Source organism: Puntigrus tetrazona, chromosome 7 (assembly GCF_018831695.1).
Source record: "Puntigrus tetrazona isolate hp1 chromosome 7, ASM1883169v1, whole genome shotgun sequence".
Taxonomy (NCBI): domain Eukaryota; kingdom Metazoa; phylum Chordata; class Actinopteri; order Cypriniformes; family Cyprinidae; genus Puntigrus; species Puntigrus tetrazona.
In genome coordinates this window covers 23,462,748-23,484,260 of record NC_056705.1, presented here as the reverse complement: position 1 = coordinate 23,484,260, position 21,513 = coordinate 23,462,748, and the positions used below count along the sequence as shown (strand labels likewise).

General features: G+C 39.3%; 2 protein-coding genes and 1 pseudogene across 2 annotated transcripts in view; all 3 read left to right on the top strand.

The window, feature by feature from the left end:
* Positions 1-269: 269 nt before the first annotated feature.
* On the top strand, positions 270-2,656 carry LOC122348180 (annotated as a pseudogene).
* A 2,064-nt stretch (positions 2,657-4,720) lies between these two features.
* LOC122349778 (GTP-binding protein RAD-like) lies at positions 4,721-7,199 on the top strand. Its single transcript, XM_043245936.1, has 5 exons — positions 4,721-4,926; positions 5,031-5,378; positions 5,469-5,547; positions 5,796-6,000; positions 6,197-7,199. The coding sequence occupies exons 1-5, from the start codon at positions 4,730-4,732 to the stop codon at positions 6,472-6,474; spliced, it is 1,107 nt and encodes a 368-aa protein (XP_043101871.1). The 5' UTR covers positions 4,721-4,729; the 3' UTR covers positions 6,475-7,199.
* A 182-nt stretch (positions 7,200-7,381) lies between these two features.
* LOC122349777 (cadherin-16-like) overlaps positions 7,382-21,513 on the top strand; it is a 30,891-nt gene continuing 16,759 nt past the window's right edge. The window contains exons 1-11 of the mRNA XM_043245935.1: positions 7,382-7,455; positions 8,185-8,242; positions 8,336-8,431; positions 11,494-11,628; positions 12,006-12,135; positions 13,098-13,256; positions 14,577-14,773; positions 18,255-18,380; positions 19,399-19,549; positions 19,635-19,847; positions 20,271-20,347. Coding sequence (XP_043101870.1) covers positions 7,397-7,455; positions 8,185-8,242; positions 8,336-8,431; positions 11,494-11,628; positions 12,006-12,135; positions 13,098-13,256; positions 14,577-14,773; positions 18,255-18,380; positions 19,399-19,549; positions 19,635-19,847; positions 20,271-20,347 — 1,401 coding nt within the window. The 5' untranslated portion in view covers positions 7,382-7,396. The remainder of the gene's footprint in view (positions 7,456-8,184; positions 8,243-8,335; positions 8,432-11,493; positions 11,629-12,005; positions 12,136-13,097; positions 13,257-14,576; positions 14,774-18,254; positions 18,381-19,398; positions 19,550-19,634; positions 19,848-20,270; positions 20,348-21,513) is intronic.

The following is a 21,513-nucleotide window of genomic DNA, read 5'->3' as shown; positions in this document are numbered from 1 at the left end:
GGACTAGATCTAAAGGTATTTATTATTGTGTAAGAAAATGCTGGCTGTCTCAAGCATTGGGTCATATAGCATAAAATTGCTATATTGCTATCACCCCTCTTAATCATTGTATTTTTTTATTTATTATATAGTTGAGGCTGGTCGTACAATGGCATTTATTATTTTTTTGTTGTTGTTATCGTCGCTGCTGGTCTTCTATATGCTGTTTAAATAAAAATCGTTTCGTACTTTTACAAACCTTTATTTTGAAAAAAGGGTATACTGTTTCCGCTCTGTAACTTCCTGCTTGCTTGTTTTCGACTTCGCAGATGCGACTACGTTAATTACGGTCTAGTGTCTTGATATAGTGTGTCGGTTGTGTTATAATCGTGTCGTCGAGGAGGTAATAATGTCAGGGGGAACTCGACTAGAAAACGCCAATCCTCTGATATTTCAGCGATCAGGGGAAAGAGTCCTGACTTCAACTGATGAAGATGAGGATGTAGCGGATCCCATCGATGACAGGGAGATCTTCGATATCCTTTCAAAGCACGACACCGAGTTAACTGCTTTGACGTGCAAATTATTTGCGAAAATGACAGCTGTACAAACTGCGTTATTTCAGAAACCTCATTTACGTTCAATCTTAACATGTTTACATCTGATCAGATCGATCAATGACCCTGAGCACCCGCTTTCCCTCGAAGAGCTCAATGTCGTGGAACAAGTGCGCGTCAATGTGAGTCTGATCTATCTATCTATCTATCTATCTATCTATCTATCTATCTATCTATCTGTCTGTCTATCTATCTATCTATCTATCTATCTATCTATCTATCATCTATATATGTATCTATCTATCTGTCTGTCTGTCTGTCTATCTATCTATCATCTATATATGTATCTATCTGTATGTCTATCTATATGTCTATCTGTCTGTCTATCTATCTGTCTATCTATCTGTATGTCTATCTATCTATCTATATGTCTGTATGTCTATCTGTCTATCTATCTATCTGTCTGTCTGTCTGTCTGTCTGTCTATCTATCTTTCTATCTATCTATCTGTCTTTCTATCTATCTATCTGTATATCTATCTATCTGACTGTCTACCTATCTGTCTATGTATCTTTTGTCTGTGAGTAGGTGAATGATGAGAGAGCACCGTGTCCGTGGAGTTCACTCCGACCATCCCACACTGCAGTATGGCCACACTCATTGGCCTGTCCATCAAAGTAAAGCTCCTGCGCTCCCTTCCTGACAGATTCAAGGTAATTTAATCTTACACATTTTAATCTTACGTAAGGCTTTGGGATTGCCGTCTAATTGTCTTCTTGTTGTCAGATTGATGTTCACATCACGCCTGGCACACATGCCTCTGAGGATGCAGGTAAACGACCGATATACAACACAGAACAAGTTTAAAGAGACACACTTCACCCGTAAATGACAACCCTGTAATCACTTATTGACCCTCCTTTGAGTTTGTTCCTCTGAATACAAAATAAAATATTTGAAAGAATGTGGGTAAACAACAGTTGACAAACAGTCCCTGTTGACTTCCACAGTGTGTGGAAAAATACTACGGAGGTCCGTGTACATGATGACAGAATATTTCATTTTTTACCTAAACTATCCCTTTAACCCTGTAAAATAAAAGACATGTAATGTAGTCTGAAAATGGATCAGTATCAGTATGCAAATGTGTTTTCTTTTTACATTTGAGACATCACACTTTTTCATGATAATGATGAGCATGTTTTACTTTATACATAAATTAATAATAAACAAGGTTTTTCTAACAAATGATGTCACGAGTAATCAAGCGAATCTAAGCTGCTTCAGTCCAATAACTGTTCATCGTGAAATTATTACTTATCATTATGTTATATTTTATATTATTATATTTCCCAGCCTAAATGGGTATGGTTGTAGAATTAAGCCTTTTACTTACTAATAAAAATATAAGCTATCATTCAAAACTTTGTGCAGGTGGCTTGCCAGCAGCATGTTTTGATCACACTGTTAAATTCACGTGTAAAACATTATACAGTAGGCTTTATATAGTTTAGGTCAGAAATATGTTTTATATTACCCTGTTTTTATTTGATAGTGCCCATATTTCTTTTGAGACACAATAACTTTATTCACGGTGCACAGATTTAAAACTTGGCAGGATGTTTTTAATCACTTACACACTGCATGAAAGGACATTTTCAAAAATCCTAGATAGGGGCACTTTAAAATAAAAGTTGACTTGTGCTTTTCTTCTTCAGTCAATAAGCAGCTTGCAGACAAAGAGAGAGTGGCAGCAGCTCTGGAAAACTCTCAGCTGCTGGAGGTGGTCAACCAGTGTCTGTCCACCAGAACCATGTGATCCCAAAAATCCTGCGTAGTCCTCACACGGATCAGGATGAACTCCTACAGGCAAGCCAGTAGGTAACACCGCTTCTGATATATATCTAGTGCTCTACTCGACGGACAGCTCCGGATCAGGAGGACTTGTATGTGGACATGCCATATATTTGTGAATATGTTCAAAATGACTTTTCAAAGAAAATGGAGAAAGTGTACAATAGAAATAATTTGCACTGCTATGTTTTGTACATCTTGTTTTTGCCAATAAAAAAGAATATTGTGTTTAATTAAAAATGTTCAATAAACATTCTTAAACATAAGCAAACAGTATTTTTCTACAGCCTTTTGTAGAGCGTAGTGAAGTTTCAGCTGCTTGTGATTAATAGGTAACTTTAAAAAGCTAAAAAAAAATACATAGAGATGATTTGTATTCTGTGGTATAAATATAAAATTTTTATAGATACAGTGTATCAAATAAATGGCTTTACTTATATATGGATACATAGAAAATCACTACTTTTACACTAAAGCTATTGTTAACCTTCATCAAAGACACACTTACAGCGCACTCTACATTTGGAGAGACAGACATTCAAATCAGACGAGGGTATGACAAAATCACATTTTCTTAAGATATTTTTCACAAATGACAGTCTTTAATACATGACCTGTGTTATAAAGTAATGTTTGAAAACTTGTTTGTCTTATAAAAGTCTGAAGGGTAATAGCCTGTCTAAGCCGAATGCAGAAGACCGTGATGATGCACGTACTAAAATAAGCACAATAGTTTTATGGAGTCTGTTTAGATTACACTTGCTTGGCTTTCAAGTCACAAAAAGTGCTTTCACTAGCAAGCATTAAAATGCATGATAGATACTATTTCACGTAATAGAACTCTTATTCAATAGTTTTGTTTTTATAAATTACCAGACAAGCTAACGCTGCAAGTCTTTTTTTGGCCCAGTCATGAAAATAAACACTGAACTTTGAATATTATTTATATATATATATATATATATATATATATATATATATATAGAGAGAGAGAGAGAGAGAGAGAGAGAGAGAGATTTTTTGTAATTTATGATTATTTACTTTTCACTTGTCATACATCTGCGCTATAAATAGAAAGGATATACATGTCAGGATATATCAGCACAAAAAAGAAAGCTTATATTGTTAGTACATATACATGTTCGTGTGTGTGTGTGTGTGTGTGTTTGTGCGCGTGTGTATTTGCCACATATACCATATAATTTAGCAGCTAGAGCAGGCTATAAAAATCCCAAGTCATCACAATACATAAATATCTTCATCATAATAAGTTTGAAATCGGTATAGCATAGAAAAAAAAACTTACGTGTGGTGCCTGCTTTCTAATGATTTCAAGTTAAATATTGAGTGAAAATAAACATAAAAAACTCTAATAGAATCGGATCTGATAAAACATGTAGAAATATAAATTGCATGCAATTCATGTATTATACAGTCAGCTGTTAAATGACAGTCGAAAACGTGGAAAACACCTTCTATTATAGTTGTGAAATAATAAAGTTAAATTGTATTGGCTGGGCACAGGTTGATACACCTGCTGGTAAATCCTGTACCTAACAATACTACCATACACCACTAGGTGGCGACATTAAACCACCTACAAATGTACCCCACTAATACGATCAAAGACGATTTTGCCCTTGGGAATTACAGGAAGATGTTGTGAGCACGCAACAAATATAATAAATGATAATCTGACACCGGATACCAATTATGATTCTAATCAGAAAATCTCTTCAAGTGATACCTTTGGGGGGGGGGGGGTTAATTGCTGATACCAGATCATTTTCTGTGACATTTTGGTGATTTCAGTTTATAACTGTGTTTTACAAAATCCTATAACGTTAATGTCTGCCAACCTGTCTGAGCCGTTTAATCGCGTTACTGTACAATACAATTAAAAACAAGATTAAAACAGATTCTGGGGAACGCCGAATACAGCAGCTACACACATAGCCATACCTTTCCTAAATGAATCGAAAGTAAAAAATAATGTCATTGAAATATATTTTCCCATATATGGTTAGGTGCCTGTTCTCCCAACAGCTACGCCAATTAACAGCCTTTTCACACGTTGCCTTTAAAATCGCGGATTTTGCATAAACCATTTAAAACGATCGCGACGAAAAGTAACACCAATAAGTGAGTACGAATGCGCGCGCCCTGTTTTTTTTTTTCACCCGTGAAACATTTGTCACGCTCGGGCTACACGCCTTTACCTCCGTGCGCCGAAGAGCTGTAGTAAAAGCGGAACATGATTCAGCCCCTCGTCCGCGCGCAGGAGGAAGACCCTCGCAGAATTGTGAATCACACGCGCCGGGGCCCGCTCCTCCCCCAAAATGATGTTACTACTAGAAGAAAGACGCGTGATCCTCCGGGGCGAGCCCTCCCTCGGCCTGACGTCACTCGCCAGCATAAATAAGGGCTCCGTCTCATCACCGATCATAAGAGAAACCCTCGGCGGACGGGTAACGGCGTTAAACGGACTAACTGGAATTGTGACATTTAACGGGAGGCTTTGCGGGAGCAGTCGCACGTGAGTAGCGTTTTTGACGCGTTTAACATCTATAGGCAGCTGTGAGTTTACGCCGAAGTGCCGTCGCGCAGTGCACGTGCCGTAATACGCTTTCACACGGACAGGTTTGGAGTCATGACTTTGAACAAAGGAGACAAGTTGAGGAACATGGACAAGAGGAGAGGCAGCATGCCGTTTCCCCTCCACCTGCAGAACCTGCACAGGAGGAGCATGCCCGTGGACGACCGAGAGCTGCGCTCGATGCCCGAGGCTCAGCCCAGCCTCCTGCGCTTCGGTCCGGCGGAGGAGCACAGGAACAGCTGCGTGTCCGACTCCTCCGACTCTGTCATCTCGTCCGGCAGCGACTCCGAGGGACAGGTCTACAAGGTGGTGCTCCTGGGCGAGCACGGCGTCGGGAAGTCGAGTTTGGCCAGGATATTTGGAGGAGTTGAGGACAGCAACGACTGCGAGAAACACAGGTAGATGCCTCGGTTTGTTTAGTGCTTGAATTAAGGAGCTTGTGCAACATTGCAGATGTCTAATTGTGTATTTTGCACCTTCGTGTCAGGAAACACATATGACAGATCCCTTGTGGTCGATGATGAGGAGACGTCAATACTTCTCTATGATATATGGGAACAGGTAAGGAAAGGGCATTGAGAGTAGTATTTATTTTAAATAAATTGTTTTTTTTTAAATACATAGTATAAAATGTTTTAAATATTTAACCAAATTAAAATTAAATAATTTTAACATATACATTTATTTATATGTTTAGACAAATGTAACAAAAAAGCTAAAATGCATTACAAACATTAATGTGATTGTCACTAGTCATGATAAACATTATCACTGCAGCGCATAACCATTCTTTTTTCTTTTTCCTACAGGATAACAGCCAGTGGCTGAAAGATCAGTGCATGCGTATGGGAGACGCCTACATCATCGTGTACTCGGTGACAGACAAGTCCAGCTTTGAGAAAGCTTCAGAGCTACGAATCCAGCTTCGCAGAGCTCGGCAGTCTGAAAACATCCCCATCATCCTGGTGGGAAACAAGAGTGACTTGGTGCGGTCCCGAGAAGTTTCTGTAGATGGTAAGATTTCACCCGACTTATTCTGTTTGGTTTTTCTTAATCTGGGAGATAGAAACAGAAACTATGGTCTATGGATGGAGTCAGGTTGTAGATGTTTTGAGATACCAGCCAAGAGGCACAATAAAGATGATGCGTAGCCGTCGTCTTCCCTCCGGTGATGGAGTTAATGCTCCTTTTTTTCCCCTCGTCTCTCTAGAGGGCAGTGCCTGTGCCGTTGTGTTCGACTGCAAGTTCATCGAGACCTCAGCCTCCCTGCACCACAACGTGCGCGACCTCTTCGAGGGCATCGTCCGACAAATCCGCCTGCGCAAGGACAGCAAGGAAGAAAACGCCCGCCGCATGGCCAGCTGCAAGCGTCGGGAGAGCATCAGCAAAAAGGCCAAGCGTTTCCTGGGCCGCATGGTGGCCCGGAAGAACAAGAAGATGGCCTTCAGGCAGAAATCCAAATCCTGTCACGACCTGTCAGTGCTATGAAAAACCGGACTAATGTGCCCTCAGATACCCACGACCAGAAGCTGTGTGTTTTTCATCCTAATATGAGGACTATTTAGTTGTACAGATGAATATGAACTTGTTTTGTAAACTGAGAAGAGATTATATATGAAAGGAAGCTGACAAAATCAAATTGATTATGTTGACCGGCATGAGGCTTTTTATTGTCACGTTACTTTTTTTTCTGTGTTTCGCTGCCTTAATATGTATAGCTGTCAAATTCTGCGCATGTAAATAGGAGGTAAACCCGCCGATCACGGTGTTTTTCCCTTTGAAGAGCTGTGGGTGTGTTTGCACAAAGGCGAAAGAAATAGGTTCTTTTTTCCTTTATGTGGACTAGAGCTGTGTCAGAAGTCTAAAGGATGAGCACAAGTCATTTTTCTTGTCGAAATATGTGGAATCAAATGTTACTTGAAACTGAGTGCGCAGGTTCGTACCTCAGCCAAGACACTGAACTCGAAGGTTTGGGGGTAGGATAGGGCAAGAGGCAATATAAATAGAGTGTTTCGATATAAGAGGTCTGATAGGGTTATTCTGGCATCTATGCTCCATGTGCAAATGAAAGACATAGAAGCAATAAACTATGTGTTGTGGGCCGTTTTTAAAAATGTTTGATTTGCACTTATCGCCATTTAATATTATTGAGTTGTTAATTTTGTTACATGTTTACAACTGGTTTTCTAATAAAAGATCATGCAGAAACGCAACGTCGATTGGCATGGTGTCCCGCAAACACGAAATACACATCGAGACCTGAGGATATCACACCTTGTAATTTATGCCCCCATGCATATGCAAGCGAGGGACTTGCTAGTCAGTCGGGTAATGAAGGAAACAAGGTAGTTAAAAGTTTTCTCAGCCAAATTAAGAAAGCTAATCATTAATCGGTTACAAAGCAGATGCAATGCTCTTCTGGCACTTCAAGCCATTCTCTGTTTCGCTCACTGCAAGTGAGGACTGGAGGTAAGACCTGCTTTTTATTAACACGATATGAGAAAACAAAAACAAAAAAAAACGAAGATTTTGTTGCAGTCCACCGTGACGTTAATTTTCAGAGCTGTTGTCGTCGCTTTAAATGATTTGCGTTGCTAGCGTTATCCGGCTTAAAACGACCCCTTCGCTGTTGGCTGCAGTACAGCGGCTTTATTAGTTTTATTTGTGTTTGTTCTTCGTTCACTGATGTAATTGTTGAATAATTGGTTGTTTTTTTGTTTTCATGTGACCCCCTGGGTAAGCACAGAATTAAAAAAGAAAAAAGCTTTTAGCCTAAATCCTGTACCTATCGCTGAAAACGCTGCTGAAGTAACTCGACGCGCGACGTGACATTACATTAATGAGGTGTAAGTACACGAGTTTAACATTAACTGAGGAGAAGTGGTTTCACGCCACGCTTAATTTTCTCTCTGAGGACGCTCGTCGTCGTTTAATTTTTACAAAGTTTCACATATAAATAAATGATCGGGCTTGCTGGAGAATGATATTTACATCACACGACGAACTTTGTGGCTTTGAGGAAAAATATGCAGCCTCTAGCCTATATCAACACAAAACACGAAGTGCACCTTTAACGGAAATCCACTGAGTCAGTCTTTTAGAGGAACTTGCTTAAAACTTTCATTTTACATCAAAATAAAAACAGACTGAGCTTTGAAGCAAAGCGTGAATGCTAAAATGATGTTTTTTTGTCTTAAGTATGAAGGCCACTGTTGTCTTGATGGAGTCTCTGAGCGCTTGGTTCATCGCACTGAGTGTAAGTTCTCTTAGATAGACTTTTTCTCTGTGCTATATTAATGTTTATCACTCTACATGATTTACCTTCGCGAGTAATCGCTTTCTGTTTTAGGTCCTGTCTCAGAACATTTTGCTTTCTGAGAGCGCTCATCTTAAAATTGGTGTTCCAGAAAACTATGATGGTATTTTCCCATGGTACCTCACCAAGGTGAGTTCTTTCTGCGAGGAGGACAAAATGACTTTGGAAAGTTTACGTGTTAGTAGAAGCTTTGGCCTGGCTTATTTTGCATACGTCTATAGTGTAACGAATAAATAAAATAACTACTACACCGACTATTATTTCAGTTATACATAAAATGCAACTATTATAACAATTATTATTATTATTATTACGAGCACAGTTGAATCAAGTAATTCATCCAGTAACTGAAATGTGTGTAAACAGATGAAAAGGGGAAGAGCTGAGAAGGTTAAAGGAGTGTTCCACACTTAATACAAGATTATACAGGTTGCCAATTTGCCTAGCTGTGTTTTTGTCGACTAGATTGATGAAAATGGCATTTCAAGTAATGAAGACGATCTTCTCTCTTTCATATTACGCAGGTGTACAGTTATTTAGTCTTGACAGACGAGCTGATGTAATTTTCAAGAGTGTGCGGATGTGACCAAGGCTCTGAACATTTCAGTCCAGCTAAGAATTGTAGGCAGCTCAGACTCTGATTGCTAAAAAAACCACTGAGTGAAAGAAATATTTGTGTATGGTATTTATAGACTATACATTCAGTGGTTAAAATGGACTGTCCTTGTGCCGTGAATGACTAAAGAGTTCCGCGAATGTATTAATGACGGCTTCTAAAAGCAACATAGAGAAAGGACTTAAAAAGCAGAACATTGAACATGCCATTCAATAAACCCTACACCCCATTTCCCAGAGCACTCAGAACTCAAGGTGTAATTATGAGCAGGCATTCACGCACAAACCAGTCGTCACCAGACTAAATATGGTGCTCCTGTACAATGCCTTACTTCAAACCCTGTGTCAGACATCTTTACCAGATGTCATTTAGTAATAGCCCGGTTGCTCTCCAAAAAGCTTTTCGCTTTGACACAGTAATTGGCGGCATTTCTGAAGGACTGTTTGGGTCCTAGTTCTTCTCGTTCATCATTTTCTGCATCTGACGCCATGCTATCAAAACAGTCTCTGTTCAGTGTCCAAATCAAGTATAATGGCCTACATGCGAGTGGGTGGATAATTACGTGCCCCCTGTGTGATCACTGAAAGAACGAAATGATGGCTACATAATATTTGTTTAGGCTAACAAAAATAAGTGACACATTATGCTTTTCTTTTCCTTTTTTTTTTTTCTTCTAGCTTGTCTAGTATTGTGTTCTGGCTGCAGGCGCCACAGATAGAACTGATCAATTTCAGTTAGCTTTTTTACCACAGTCAGTGAAAACAACCAAGCATGGGTTTAAAAGACTCCGTTCCCTGGATGTCCTGCGCAGACGTGTAGGCAGCATTTCAGATTCAGCGCCGCACGGGTCATGCTGCGTGCAATTAGCACTTCAATCAATCTTTACCTTTCCTAATAAACACTCAATGGCACGCTGTTCTAAATATGCCAGGCAAGCGTGGAAAAAAAAAACTATTCAGAGAGATACATTCCAGGAACTAGACAGAAGAATTACAATTCTGGCCAGGCAGATGGGAATATTTGGCATGACACTGACTGTTCAGGTTTGTGTGCTATTTAAGATATGCGACCGCATGCACACCGTGCCCTGTATAGGATGTGCCAGTGCTGAACACAAAGCACTTGGAGCCTCATGCCCAGCTTAATTCTGAATCTCTATGTGCATTGGTGTCAACCGCTGAGCCACATAACTTCTGTCAACAGCAGCAGTCACGTTCATTCACAGACGTAGAGAACGGTCAGCCAAACATCATTACCGTCTCACTGACCGCTTCTGCTACTCAACCGGTGTTTACACCAACAGCCATTAATGTGCTCTTCAAGTGCTCTTTTTCGTAAATGTCTTAATTGCGATTTCCGGGCACACAGATGACCGAGCCAAGTTCTATATTTACAAGTGGGAACTTGTATTTACTCGATGGTACACGGTGCTGAGTTGTGACTCTGGAAGGAGCATGCCGATGTAAAACATGGCGGAAACACTGATGAAACCTATAAAGAGAGCAGTGAACGGAAAGCAAGTCTGTAGGGAATAGTGTTTATTAACTTTCATATATGGTCTTGGTTGTGATACCCTGTACAGTAAGTAAGTGACAGAAATTAATTATATAATTAAGAATTCTGGTGTTGTTGGATTATGACTCACTATATAGTTCATTTGTTTTGTTTAGGGTGCATCCATGTTATGTTTCCAACTTGAATTCCTGTGGTCATTGTAAAGAATGGCTCCGGTTTCCCAGCAAGTGCACTTGAAAGCAGCAAAATGCGATTTAATCAAGCAGCTCGTATCATCAGCCGATTAAAATGTAGCTTGTTCAGCTTGTCCAAATAGCTTCTACATCCAGATAACTGGTTAAATTATGGCTGAGTAATTAATAAAAAAAATGCTGCAATAAAATAACTGTGAAGGGCGTGTGTTTAAATATAGTACCACTGAGGCAAATGTTATTTTCAACAATGTGTTTTTTGCAGAGTGGAACATTGTAACTAATTACAGAACGCATTGACACGGCGGCCGATTCGGATGCATTTAAATGTCATCTGCTCAAAATGCCAGAGTTTTGTTTAGCGCAGACATTTTTATTGTTACCAGCAAAGTACACACATGATGTAAATAAGATATGCTTCCTGTAGAGCAGACAGCTAAATTGACTGTCTGCTGGGGTTTTTTCACTGAAATGATTCTGAAAAGTTCGGTTTTCACTGAAAGTTTTTCATGTTATTAAAAAGACAACCAGCCATCTATACCATGAAAAATATAGGAACTGACAACCGAAGAAACGACGCCAGTGCAGCAATCATGTGAAAAGCTAGTGATTTTTTTTAATAGAAATCAGGTAACTGAGCATATCAGACCTAAGGAGCTTAAAGCCCTTGGTGGAGTGGGTGGGTTTTGTGTTATAAATAAATACTATTCTTTTAAATACAGATATGACTGTATCGTTAAGAAGAGTACACTGATATCCAATACAGAAATTGCATTTATGCCACGTGTAAATGCATAGAACATACAGTTTCAGTTTATGGATATTTATATTTTGTGGTTTTATATATTGATCATATTTTGATTTTACAGTTGCCAGATCTCCCCCTGACCTACTCAGATCTGTCTGTAAGTGGTGATGATGAAGGGATTTTTGGGGTGGAGTCAGGCTTCCTCTATGCCCTTAAACCTCTGGACAGAGAGAAGCAGCCGTCCTACTCCTTGCAGGTGCGGAATCATAAGCGAATTTCATTTAAGTTAAAAATCAACCGATAAAGTAACCTTCCTTTTTTATGTTAGACACATATTTATTAAGTTTGTTTTTTTTATGTCACTTGTGTTTGTCATTCATTCTTTTAAAATGAGCCTAAATTCAGCATTGACTGCTACAGCACATGGCGTCTTGAGTGTCTCCCTGATGTTTTTATCTAAAACGTACGCCACTCAGTTCAGTTTATGGAAAAACCCACGTCCAATACATCCGGTGGCAGCCCAAAATAGCAAATTCTGAAGAAAACCGCAGGCCAATAAACGAACCAAAAAGGGTTGAGCTCTAATAAGACACGCTGCTCGAGTGATTTGACCCGCGTGTGTTTTTTTCCCAGGTGTCCTTCACAAAATCCATGCACACTCAGAGCTTTACTGTCGAGGTGTGCGTCATTGATAAGAACGACAACGTGCCGGTGTTCTTGGAAGAGAGCATGAGAGGCAGCGTGCAGCTGGGGCTTCTCAAAGGTGGGTGGGAAGAGAGCGCAGCAGGCCTGCGCTGGAGAACTTCCTTTGCTTGATGCTCGTCCTAATTGCCTTGACTTTTTCTTCAGTTCTACAGGCGTGCGATGCTAAATGAGATAAACTGTTACTCTGAATGTCATTTCTTATGCCACACCGTAAATTACGAGTAGCGTAGTAGCGTGGAAATAGCTCAGTGTGGCATAATTGAATGGTATTTTGTTTCATTTTCGTTCGATAATGGGATGCACGAAGAGCCTATTGGATGTGAGGACAAGATGTTTTACCTGCGCATCATCATTTTGATGACAGATGAAATGTCCTTGAAGCACTAACCCTCACGTATTCTTCGGGTTTTTGAATGTTTTCTCAGAAACGCTAACAGAGATCAGAATGAATAACAAGACCAAAATGAAAAATGCTTTTGCTCAGTAATGCTCAGAGATTACTCATCTCCTATTTTAAGAACATAACAATAAAGAGACTTATGTACTCGTGACCTCAGAGGTTCAGGCTAAGAAAGAAAACGAACGTACTTAAGAAGCATTTGTTGATAATGTCAGCCCAGTGAAGTGAGTATATTTCGACGCAGAACATCAGTAACGACTGAATGTCAGCCTAGTTTAGAGATTGTAAGATGTTTCGCGACTGCTTGATTGCAATCAAACATTAAGAACGGGGCTATTAAAGAAAGCAGAATGCGTTCTGGTTTCAACAAACTCTATAGCCAGCTGTCGACTACTTTACTTTGACTCAGTATTGCCAGTCCCGTTCCTGCCTCTTCTTGCTGTCGTTTCCTGTCTCCTTTCACACTGTATACTAATAAAATGATATAATTGTAAGAAAAGGCTATTTTTGAAATTCCGTTCTCTTAACATGTGAATAAGCACCATTTGCTCATCGGTCTAAATGTGTCGGTTCATCGGATCGTGATAAATAATTCCGATATATATGTGTCTTTGTCACAGGAATCCCGTTCATGCAGGTGGAAGCGCTGGACCGAGACGACAGAAACACCGCCCACGCAGACCTACGTTTCAGTCTTTTGGACCAGATACCTCGCATCCCTGCCAGCCACATGTTCTCCATCGATTCCATCACTGGAGAAGTGTCCCTTACAGAGGATGGTAATAAACTACAGCTGCTTGTGTGTGACTAAGACTGGGATGAATTAATGAATAATGTGCGCAGTGCAGTCAATCGAATCCTGAAAAGTCATAGATTAATACCTACTTTTCTTATAAATTCTGCGTAGTTCCCTCATGCTTTTTTAGCGTCTTGGTGTAAACTGAAAGACAATATCCCTTCTCATTTCCTTTTATCGTCCTTCATTCCTCTCAGCCCAATTTCACCATGAAATCAGCTAATAACACTCTCACCGTCTCCCTTTCACTCGGTCCAATACGCTCTGCTTATTGCATTGTTAAATCAGCTGTTAACAACATTGCCCTTTGGTTTTTTTTTAAACATTGCTGCTAAATTAAAATGATTTTGAAGCAGTGCCAAACCTCACAGAGCTAGAAAAGAAAGATGGCTAATTTGAATGAGTCATCGAGAGCCCGAGCCATCAGGTCAGCTCAGAGGATTCTGGTTCAAATATAACCAAAGCGGCCTGGCATTAGCTCGGAGAGAGATAAAAACAGACTTAATACGCTCAGAGAGTGTTTGTACACTTGTTTTCACGAGGCAGCGCAAACAATAGATGGTTTTGCAATGTAGATATTTACACATGCTGATGTACCTTGGCAGAAACAGATCTTACCTAAGTGCCTGGATCCGCATCTTTGTTGACCCTGGAACATCATTGTGATTAACCAGATTTGAAGAAGCATTTCATGGATTTGGTGAAGTTTAGGCTCACGATCAGTGTTTGTTGCTTGTACAGCAGTGTCATTGACCTAGGTTAGAGATATGAATTAGGTTTGGAGATATGGTCAAGACTAAAACTCATTTTTTAGAAGTTTATAGCAGCTTGTAGAAGTTTTTTTTTAAGAAATTGGTCGTATGCGTTACAGAAGTACATTAGGTGTTACTTAGTAAAAAATAATGAATTGTTAGGTACAGTGTACAGTCTCATAAATCATATGATTCATGTTGAACTGCAAAACACCTTTTTCTGCTTTTGAGGGGGAAACGTGTCAACAGTGTAATTTTAGATGCAACTACACAAATTAATTATGCATGTAATTACAGGATGGTGTTTTCACATAAGTACAATGTAAAAACTTGTATGTACACAATAAGTACGTTATATCAAATGTTACATAATACAAGCATATGTAATGAAAAGTGGGTAATAATATTTCACAATATTACTGTTTTGCTGTATTTATCATCAAATAAATACAGCATTTGTAAGCTTAAGATGTTCTACATATTTTCCCTTTTGATCTTTGTGGTTCAGCTGTTTGTGTGTTTTTTTTTTTTTAATGTGTCCATCTGTCCAGGTGCCTCAACTCTCGATCCAGAAATGTGTGGCCGCTACAAGCTGTCTGTGATGGTGCAGGACATGGCCGGCAAGGCCAACGCTTTCTTCTCCACTGGAACTGTGTTAGTGGAGGTGACTGGGAACGCATGGGCCTCACCTGACCCTGTGAGACTGCAGGAGAATCTGCCTGGACCATATCCCATCCCGATCTCACAGGTATGACTAGAGCAGAGGACTCTAGGAGCACTGGCGGCATGAGATATCCTGTATGTGTGTGTATATATATATATATAACATAGGGAGTCTGTTTTATATTGAATTCATTCACCTCAAAGGAGAGTCACGGCAGCATCCCACAACTGCACATGGCTTTCATCATGACATGACCTTTTGCTTGATGTTCAGAATTTATATTAGTCACGACTCACTGCCATCCTAACACAGTCACTGTCTATGAAACACCTGATGTCATGATAGTGGATGTGGGGAATCTACTTTCTGCCTCTTAGAGCATATTTGTAACTAATTGTGCATCTGTTTCCTCAGCAAAGGTTTCATTTTTGGTAGAAAGTGTTGCAGTTAGAAATGGTGGTAACCAGTTCTCACTATTAAACAGTTGCTTATTACCCTGCCTGTTATTAACATATTGGCTGTTTATTAATGCTTGTAAAGCACATATTCTGAATAACCATATTCTACATCTCGCTCAATACCTAAATTAACATGTACTATTTATAAGAAGCAGATTAGTTTATTGAGTTAAAATAAAGTGTGGCCAAAATGCTTGAGTACAGCCAGTGATATTTAAGTAAAGTTGATCAGTCTGCAGTGGAAAGTACGTATGATATGCGTTTGCAGAATAATCTTTTACAGTTATTTGTGGGTTTGTGGCAAAAGATCCTCCTCTCTCCTTCATGGGCGCCTCCTACACACACCAACGCCTTTCCACCCACTAAAATTCCTAGATCGCACACACACACACAAAAAAGCTTTCCTTTCCCAACCAGGGCTATATAGCAGAATAGAAGATTTCTATGTTGCTTTTCATACCTAAATTTTAAGGGACAGATTACGAGAAATTAAAATGTTAGTTTCTTTAAACAACATTTGTAAAAGAATATGTGCTTTTCTGATTTAATTTCTATATTAGTACTACTAGTAGTAGTAGTATTTAACACATGGATACGTTTCATGCAAAAAAATGTAATGTTGGCGATATGGATGCAGTTTTGCAATTATTGTATTGGTTTTGATATTTGCAACATATTCTTAACCGTATTTTATTATATTAATCTTAATATGAAACTAACATATTAGAACATCCGATTGATATTGCATTATTGTGTTATATTTAAATTCAGTTAAGTCCCTTTTGATACTATTAATATAAAATTAATATAAAAGTGTGTGTGCTGGGTCTGACTTGATGTTTTTCTTTTTTTTTTAAATGGGAAAAGCCTTTTCCGCCCACTCGTGTGTGCTGTGATGTGCATGTGGGTGGCTGGAGTTACACTGGTTATGAAACAGATTAGTGGTCATGAAGAACTCAAGAGTCTGCAGTCGTGCATTTCTCTCATAGCAACGCTGCAAGACAGCAGTGCTCTCCTCATTTCATCCTCCATTTTTCTATTTTTAAAACGGGATAGAACCTAAACCTAAAAAAGTTTATCTCAATCCTCTTAACTCCATGTATTCCTACAAAACACTTTTGGTATTTCAGATAAAGAGCTTTATTTGATCATAATGCTTAGTGGATGACTTGGATGTCAGCTTTGTTTGTTTGCTCTCAGTCAAATCCACCAAATACAGGGTGACACAATTCAGGAGAGCAGCTGAACCCGAGCAGCAACCCATTCTTCATCCCCATTTCATCTTGTGAAACATATTGTGTTTAGCTGATGCCACAATAGTGAAATCACATTTTTCTCTCCTTTTCTGGTTCAAATTGACCCTACATGACAAATCACAGCTCGAGAGTCACAAATTGCTGTTTGTGAGCGAGTGTATACGAGAGACAGATAGGCTGACAGCAGAAGCATTTTGAATTGCCGTGTTTAAATTAAAGTCTGTGGAGAATGTTCAGCTTCAGGCTGAAAAACGTGGCATTGTTCCAGTAAGTTTGTGATTCGTGATACTCTGTAGTTTATTTTGCAATATGCTGGAGTGCTTTAAAAAAGCCTTGCTTAAACACGCTTCGGGGTGCTGGGGTTGCATTTTAGTGAAGTTCGAGAGAAGCTTGATCATTCTGTGCTTCGCACAAGCGTTTGTAAGGAACCACCTAATTGTGTCTAGTTAAGTCGCCACTACTGGAGCTCTTTAACGTCAGGTGGATTCTCATTGACTAGCTTATTACCTGGACATAAAAATCAATCTGACAGCCATTACAGTGTTACTGATACTATGGAAGCTTATTTCTGCCTTCTCTCCATATTTCTCACAATTCTGTGGATATATCACAATTTCTAGATCTAATGTAAACTCAAAGATGTCAGATATAAACATTTTTTTATTTTTTAACTAAACTGCAAGTTTTAAACTTTTGAACTGCAAAGAAAAAAGTCATTTCAAACTTGTATCTTGCGATTCTGAATTTAGGTTGATTATCACCCTTGGTGTTCAGATATCCACAAAAATCGACTTTTTAAAAAAAAACGTTTATAAGCATAATACATGGCTTCATCATGGATGAGCTGTTTTTTGCACTTTGATCAAAGATTCACTCCTATGACTCAGTGAGCATTTCCAAATCAGTAACGCTTGAAGAAGAGGAGCAGGCGGCTACAACCATCATCATAGACACAGTAGTGAATGAGAACATGTGATTCATGTCTGGGACGCCTGCATGATAATAGAATGATATTTCACAGATGTGATTAAATTATTTAGTCTGATCAGAGAAAGGGTGAGTTTCATTCATGATCATAAGAAAACAAAACAGAACAAAAATAATAACGGCCTCCTAGGGCTCCTCAGAATTGTTATCACAAGAATATATTTTCAACATCCAACTGTTAACACGCTCTCTTTCGTCAGTCCACAGCACTAAACATCAAAGGCATGAACTGACTCGTCCTAAGAGGATTCTATCACTTCTGTCAAAAACAGGCCTTGGAAACTAAATAGATGACATCACCTTAGCCGGTGCTCACCATTTTTAGAACAGCAGGACGACACACATTAATCTCTTCAAAGCTCTGCTCTTGACGGTTCATAACAGCGTGGGCAGGTCATCTTTTGAGAGGCCCGCTGATATATACAAAGTGCTTGAGTTTGGAGAGCCATCTCCATAACAAACGGTTGGAGGGCGAGGTATTGAGGAGATACACATGTCTCCCCTCTACAGGGTCCTCTCCTTCTTCGGTGCGTTTCCACACCCTTTCCAGGAGCGTTTCCATCATTTATCGCAGCCCAGTGGAAAATCCCTCCATCGCGAGGGCAGCTGGTTTGTTTTGGCAGGTGCCGGCTTCACCGCACTTATCAGCAGTGCCTAAACATGCAGGGTTTTCCTCAAACATTGTATCTCATCCTTGTTTAAATCTGATGTCCAAGCCATTTGCATGGTGCTGTCACAGGTGCTGGTGCCCCCCATCCTAATTCTAACATCAGCCTTTGGGTTTACAAGTTAGCTACAGTGGTTTTGATTGGTAATGTTGTGTTTGTGTGTGTGTGTGTGTGTGTGTGTGTGTGTGTGTTTCAGGTGAAGTGGAGTGGAAGTCCAGTTGAGTATAGTCTTGAGGGAGAGTTTCCAGAAATGCTCTTCACTATCAACAGGGAAGGAATCATTTACCTAAATGCTCCTCTGGACAGAGAAACACAGGACCAGGTAAAAGATAAATGTTATGATGTTACGAAAAGAGAAACTCTAAGATGCAGTAGGCAAAACCTTATGTCATTTTGTTGTTCTGTTTTTGAATATGTAAATGATAAGTGAACAAGAATGAGAGTCGATGCTCCAACCTAATTTTTACACCCCAGAATCACTTTTTGATGCTAATTTTGTATCCCTTTATATGTATTTTTTTTAATCAAGTAGTCCAGCTAATGCTTGAGGCGAGTCCTGCATTTAAGCACGTTTTTGACAGCGCACCAAATCCCATGTCATGCTTGAGGATTAAGTGAGCTGATAAATAAATATTGCACCTAAATATATACCATTCTAAATCCCCATCGTTTGTTACTAATCACAGAGTGCTGTTACATGACTTCACTCCTCCATCTATGTAACTTATTTACGATAGTGGCAGCTCCATTTTATAACCAAACTCACACCAGTAAATTTACAGGACTTATAACCAGCTGTCTGTTGCGTTATACAGTGTAAGAGAGCCCCTCTGCGGCATGTTGTGGCTTTTCATGAATGGTTTTCGGTAATATTCAGAGATGCAGCTATGAGCTTTGCGTAATCTGAAGGTTTAAAAACCAGAGTTACTCCAGACTGTCTGTGTATGTCTCAAATCCTCTCCTCCTTACTGAGGTATAAAGTTTAAACCTTCAGTTGATTAATTCATGTGGAACGCTGTTGTGTCCCGTGTGATAAGACTTTGTGCTTTTTTGTATTTACTTTAATCACTGCCGCTATTGTTAAAGGTGATCACAATACAAGCTTGACGTCAGTTGCACATTCATACAAACAGCAGCCTCAATCACGAACAGAACCTTTCAAGACTCGCTCTATAACTACTAACAGTGTAAACGTATCCATATATGTCTTAAGATGTTCCAGTAAAAATATATATGCAGAATTCTTTTCATCCTATACTCCAAACCACAGATGACTATAGCAGATAACATACTGATTCCTTTGCAACTGAAAACTCACAAGAATGCCTTTTCCCTTTTAGTTTCATATTGACATAGTGGTAGAGAGGCCAGATGGCAGAGAGATTGCTAAGCCCGTGGAGCTGCGAGTGATGGTGGGGGACGCCAATGACAATAGGCCCACGTTCCCACAGATGCAGTACCACACTGTGGTCAAGGAGCTTGCGACTAAAGGTTAAACACACATACTTACAAAGTATATATATGCTATTTAAATACTAAAGCAGGTTTATTGAGTGCTTTGACCTTCTGCTCGCAGGTACAGAGATTCTCACAGTCCAAGCAGCTGACAATGACGACCCGAAAACCGACAACGTGCGGATATTTTATCGGCTGGTGGGCCAGATGCCTGAGACTCCCCGGAATTTGTTCCGAGTGGACCGGGACTCGGGAGTGATCACAGTTCAGGCAGACAGCATGGAGGGCACCGCTCCACAGTACACACTCACCATCACGGCAGAGGACGCTAAAGGTCGAACCATCCCCGACACTGCTCAATGCTAAATTAGTCTAGTAGAATGGCACCACGTAATTCTCATTTCGTGCAATTTTCTCTGATTGGTTTGTGTGATTGTGTGAAATTTCATATTGTGATGCTCAGGCATAATTTCGTTTAACACTTGAGGTAGTTACTGTAGTTATGCAGCATGATTGATGCAGCATAATTGATCTCTGTAATTTTATGGATCCAACTAATGGCTATCGAAATGTCACATCTTTCCACACAGAATGTGGGACTGTAGCGTGTCGGCTGACATAATATGCCATGTAGAGTCTGATATACTGTCACGCAGTAACATTTTAATTTTCTGTCACTTGATGTTAATGCCAGTTAACAGAACTAACAATATTGCTATTTATAGATAATCAATATGTTTTCTGACTTGTTTCTCAGGACTAAACAGCTCCTGCACTGTCATAGTCAAGGTTCTGGATGAAAACAACAACCCACCGATCTTTTCCCATCATGAGGTATGAGCTGTGCACTATGGGTACTGCTGTGTTCCCTGTGATATAGTAATTTCTATTTTGTGGTTTGAGATCAATTCTCTTTAGACGCTGTTGGTGTTTCTGCTGTCACCTCAGTTTTTCTCTCTTTATTTCTCTTTATCTGTTAGTGTGTTTGTACAAGACCCGTGTTCTAGAAAATGTGATTTACAGAGACAGATGAGATAAAGAGCTTTCAGGGGGAATCCTTGCTTTAATCTCAGGCTTATGGACATGTAATAATTTAGCTGGGAGTGTTTCTTTTTTTAGTTTTAAGCACTATAAATGGGCAATGTTTACAGCTGTAATTGGATGACACCAATTAAGTTTATTCAGATGAATTCTGATTTTTACCAGTAATGATCTCAGATCTTTCACTGCTTGCCTGTAAGCCGTTTTCTTATTTTTTATTATGTCTTGCGCAGATGAAGAGCAGAGTATTGTTTCTACCTAAAGAGTTACACATTTATTTTGTAAGATTGGTCTCCACCCTAACATGTATTACATTTAGGAATTAAACAATTTATCAATTATCAGCCAACTTTATACTATAAATTTTACATTTATTCATATCGGTTTATGTACTTTCTCGATTTTTATATATAGGTTACATATGGATAAAACGGGTTTGGAATGAGACAATAAATCTATTTTTTTAAATTTTAATAAATGTCCGATGGCAAAAATAAAGCCTATGGTTATTTATGTATTTATTAATTTAGCAGTTAACCATCAAATGAACCATTAACCCATAATTAATATATCTATATTGGGCAGTTAATATCAGTACATAATTGCATTGAGTAAACAAAAAGAAATATAATAGTGATTTAATGTGGAGCATAAGATCAAATGTTTGCAGAACATATCTGAATCTCCTATTTTTAGAAAAACGTATTTTCCTGAGGTGATGTTCTAAATATGACCACTTGCTAATTTGTAGCACTATCTATTTATGGTAGATGAGCGCATATGCAGAACAGCCTTAAGCGTTTATCTTATGTCATCATCTTTGTTCACTGATGCAGCCGAGTTGAATAATAAACAGAAAGATGACTACAGTGACGGGAAGAGATTAGCAAAATGAGAAACGCAGAACAGAGGATGGAGGCAGGCAGTGCTCCCCGATTTCTGGAAAATACCCTGTGTGT

Coding starts and splice junctions, on each gene's coding strand:
- LOC122349778 (XM_043245936.1), top strand. CDS start 4,730: ATGATGTTACTACTAGAAGAAAGACGCGTGATCCTCCGGGGCGAGCCC. Junction 4,927..5,030: donor CTTTGCGGGAGCAGTCGCAC/GTGAGTAGCGTT, acceptor TCACACGGACAG/GTTTGGAGTCATGACTTTGA. Junction 6,001..6,196: donor CCGAGAAGTTTCTGTAGATG/GTAAGATTTCAC, acceptor TCGTCTCTCTAG/AGGGCAGTGCCTGTGCCGTT.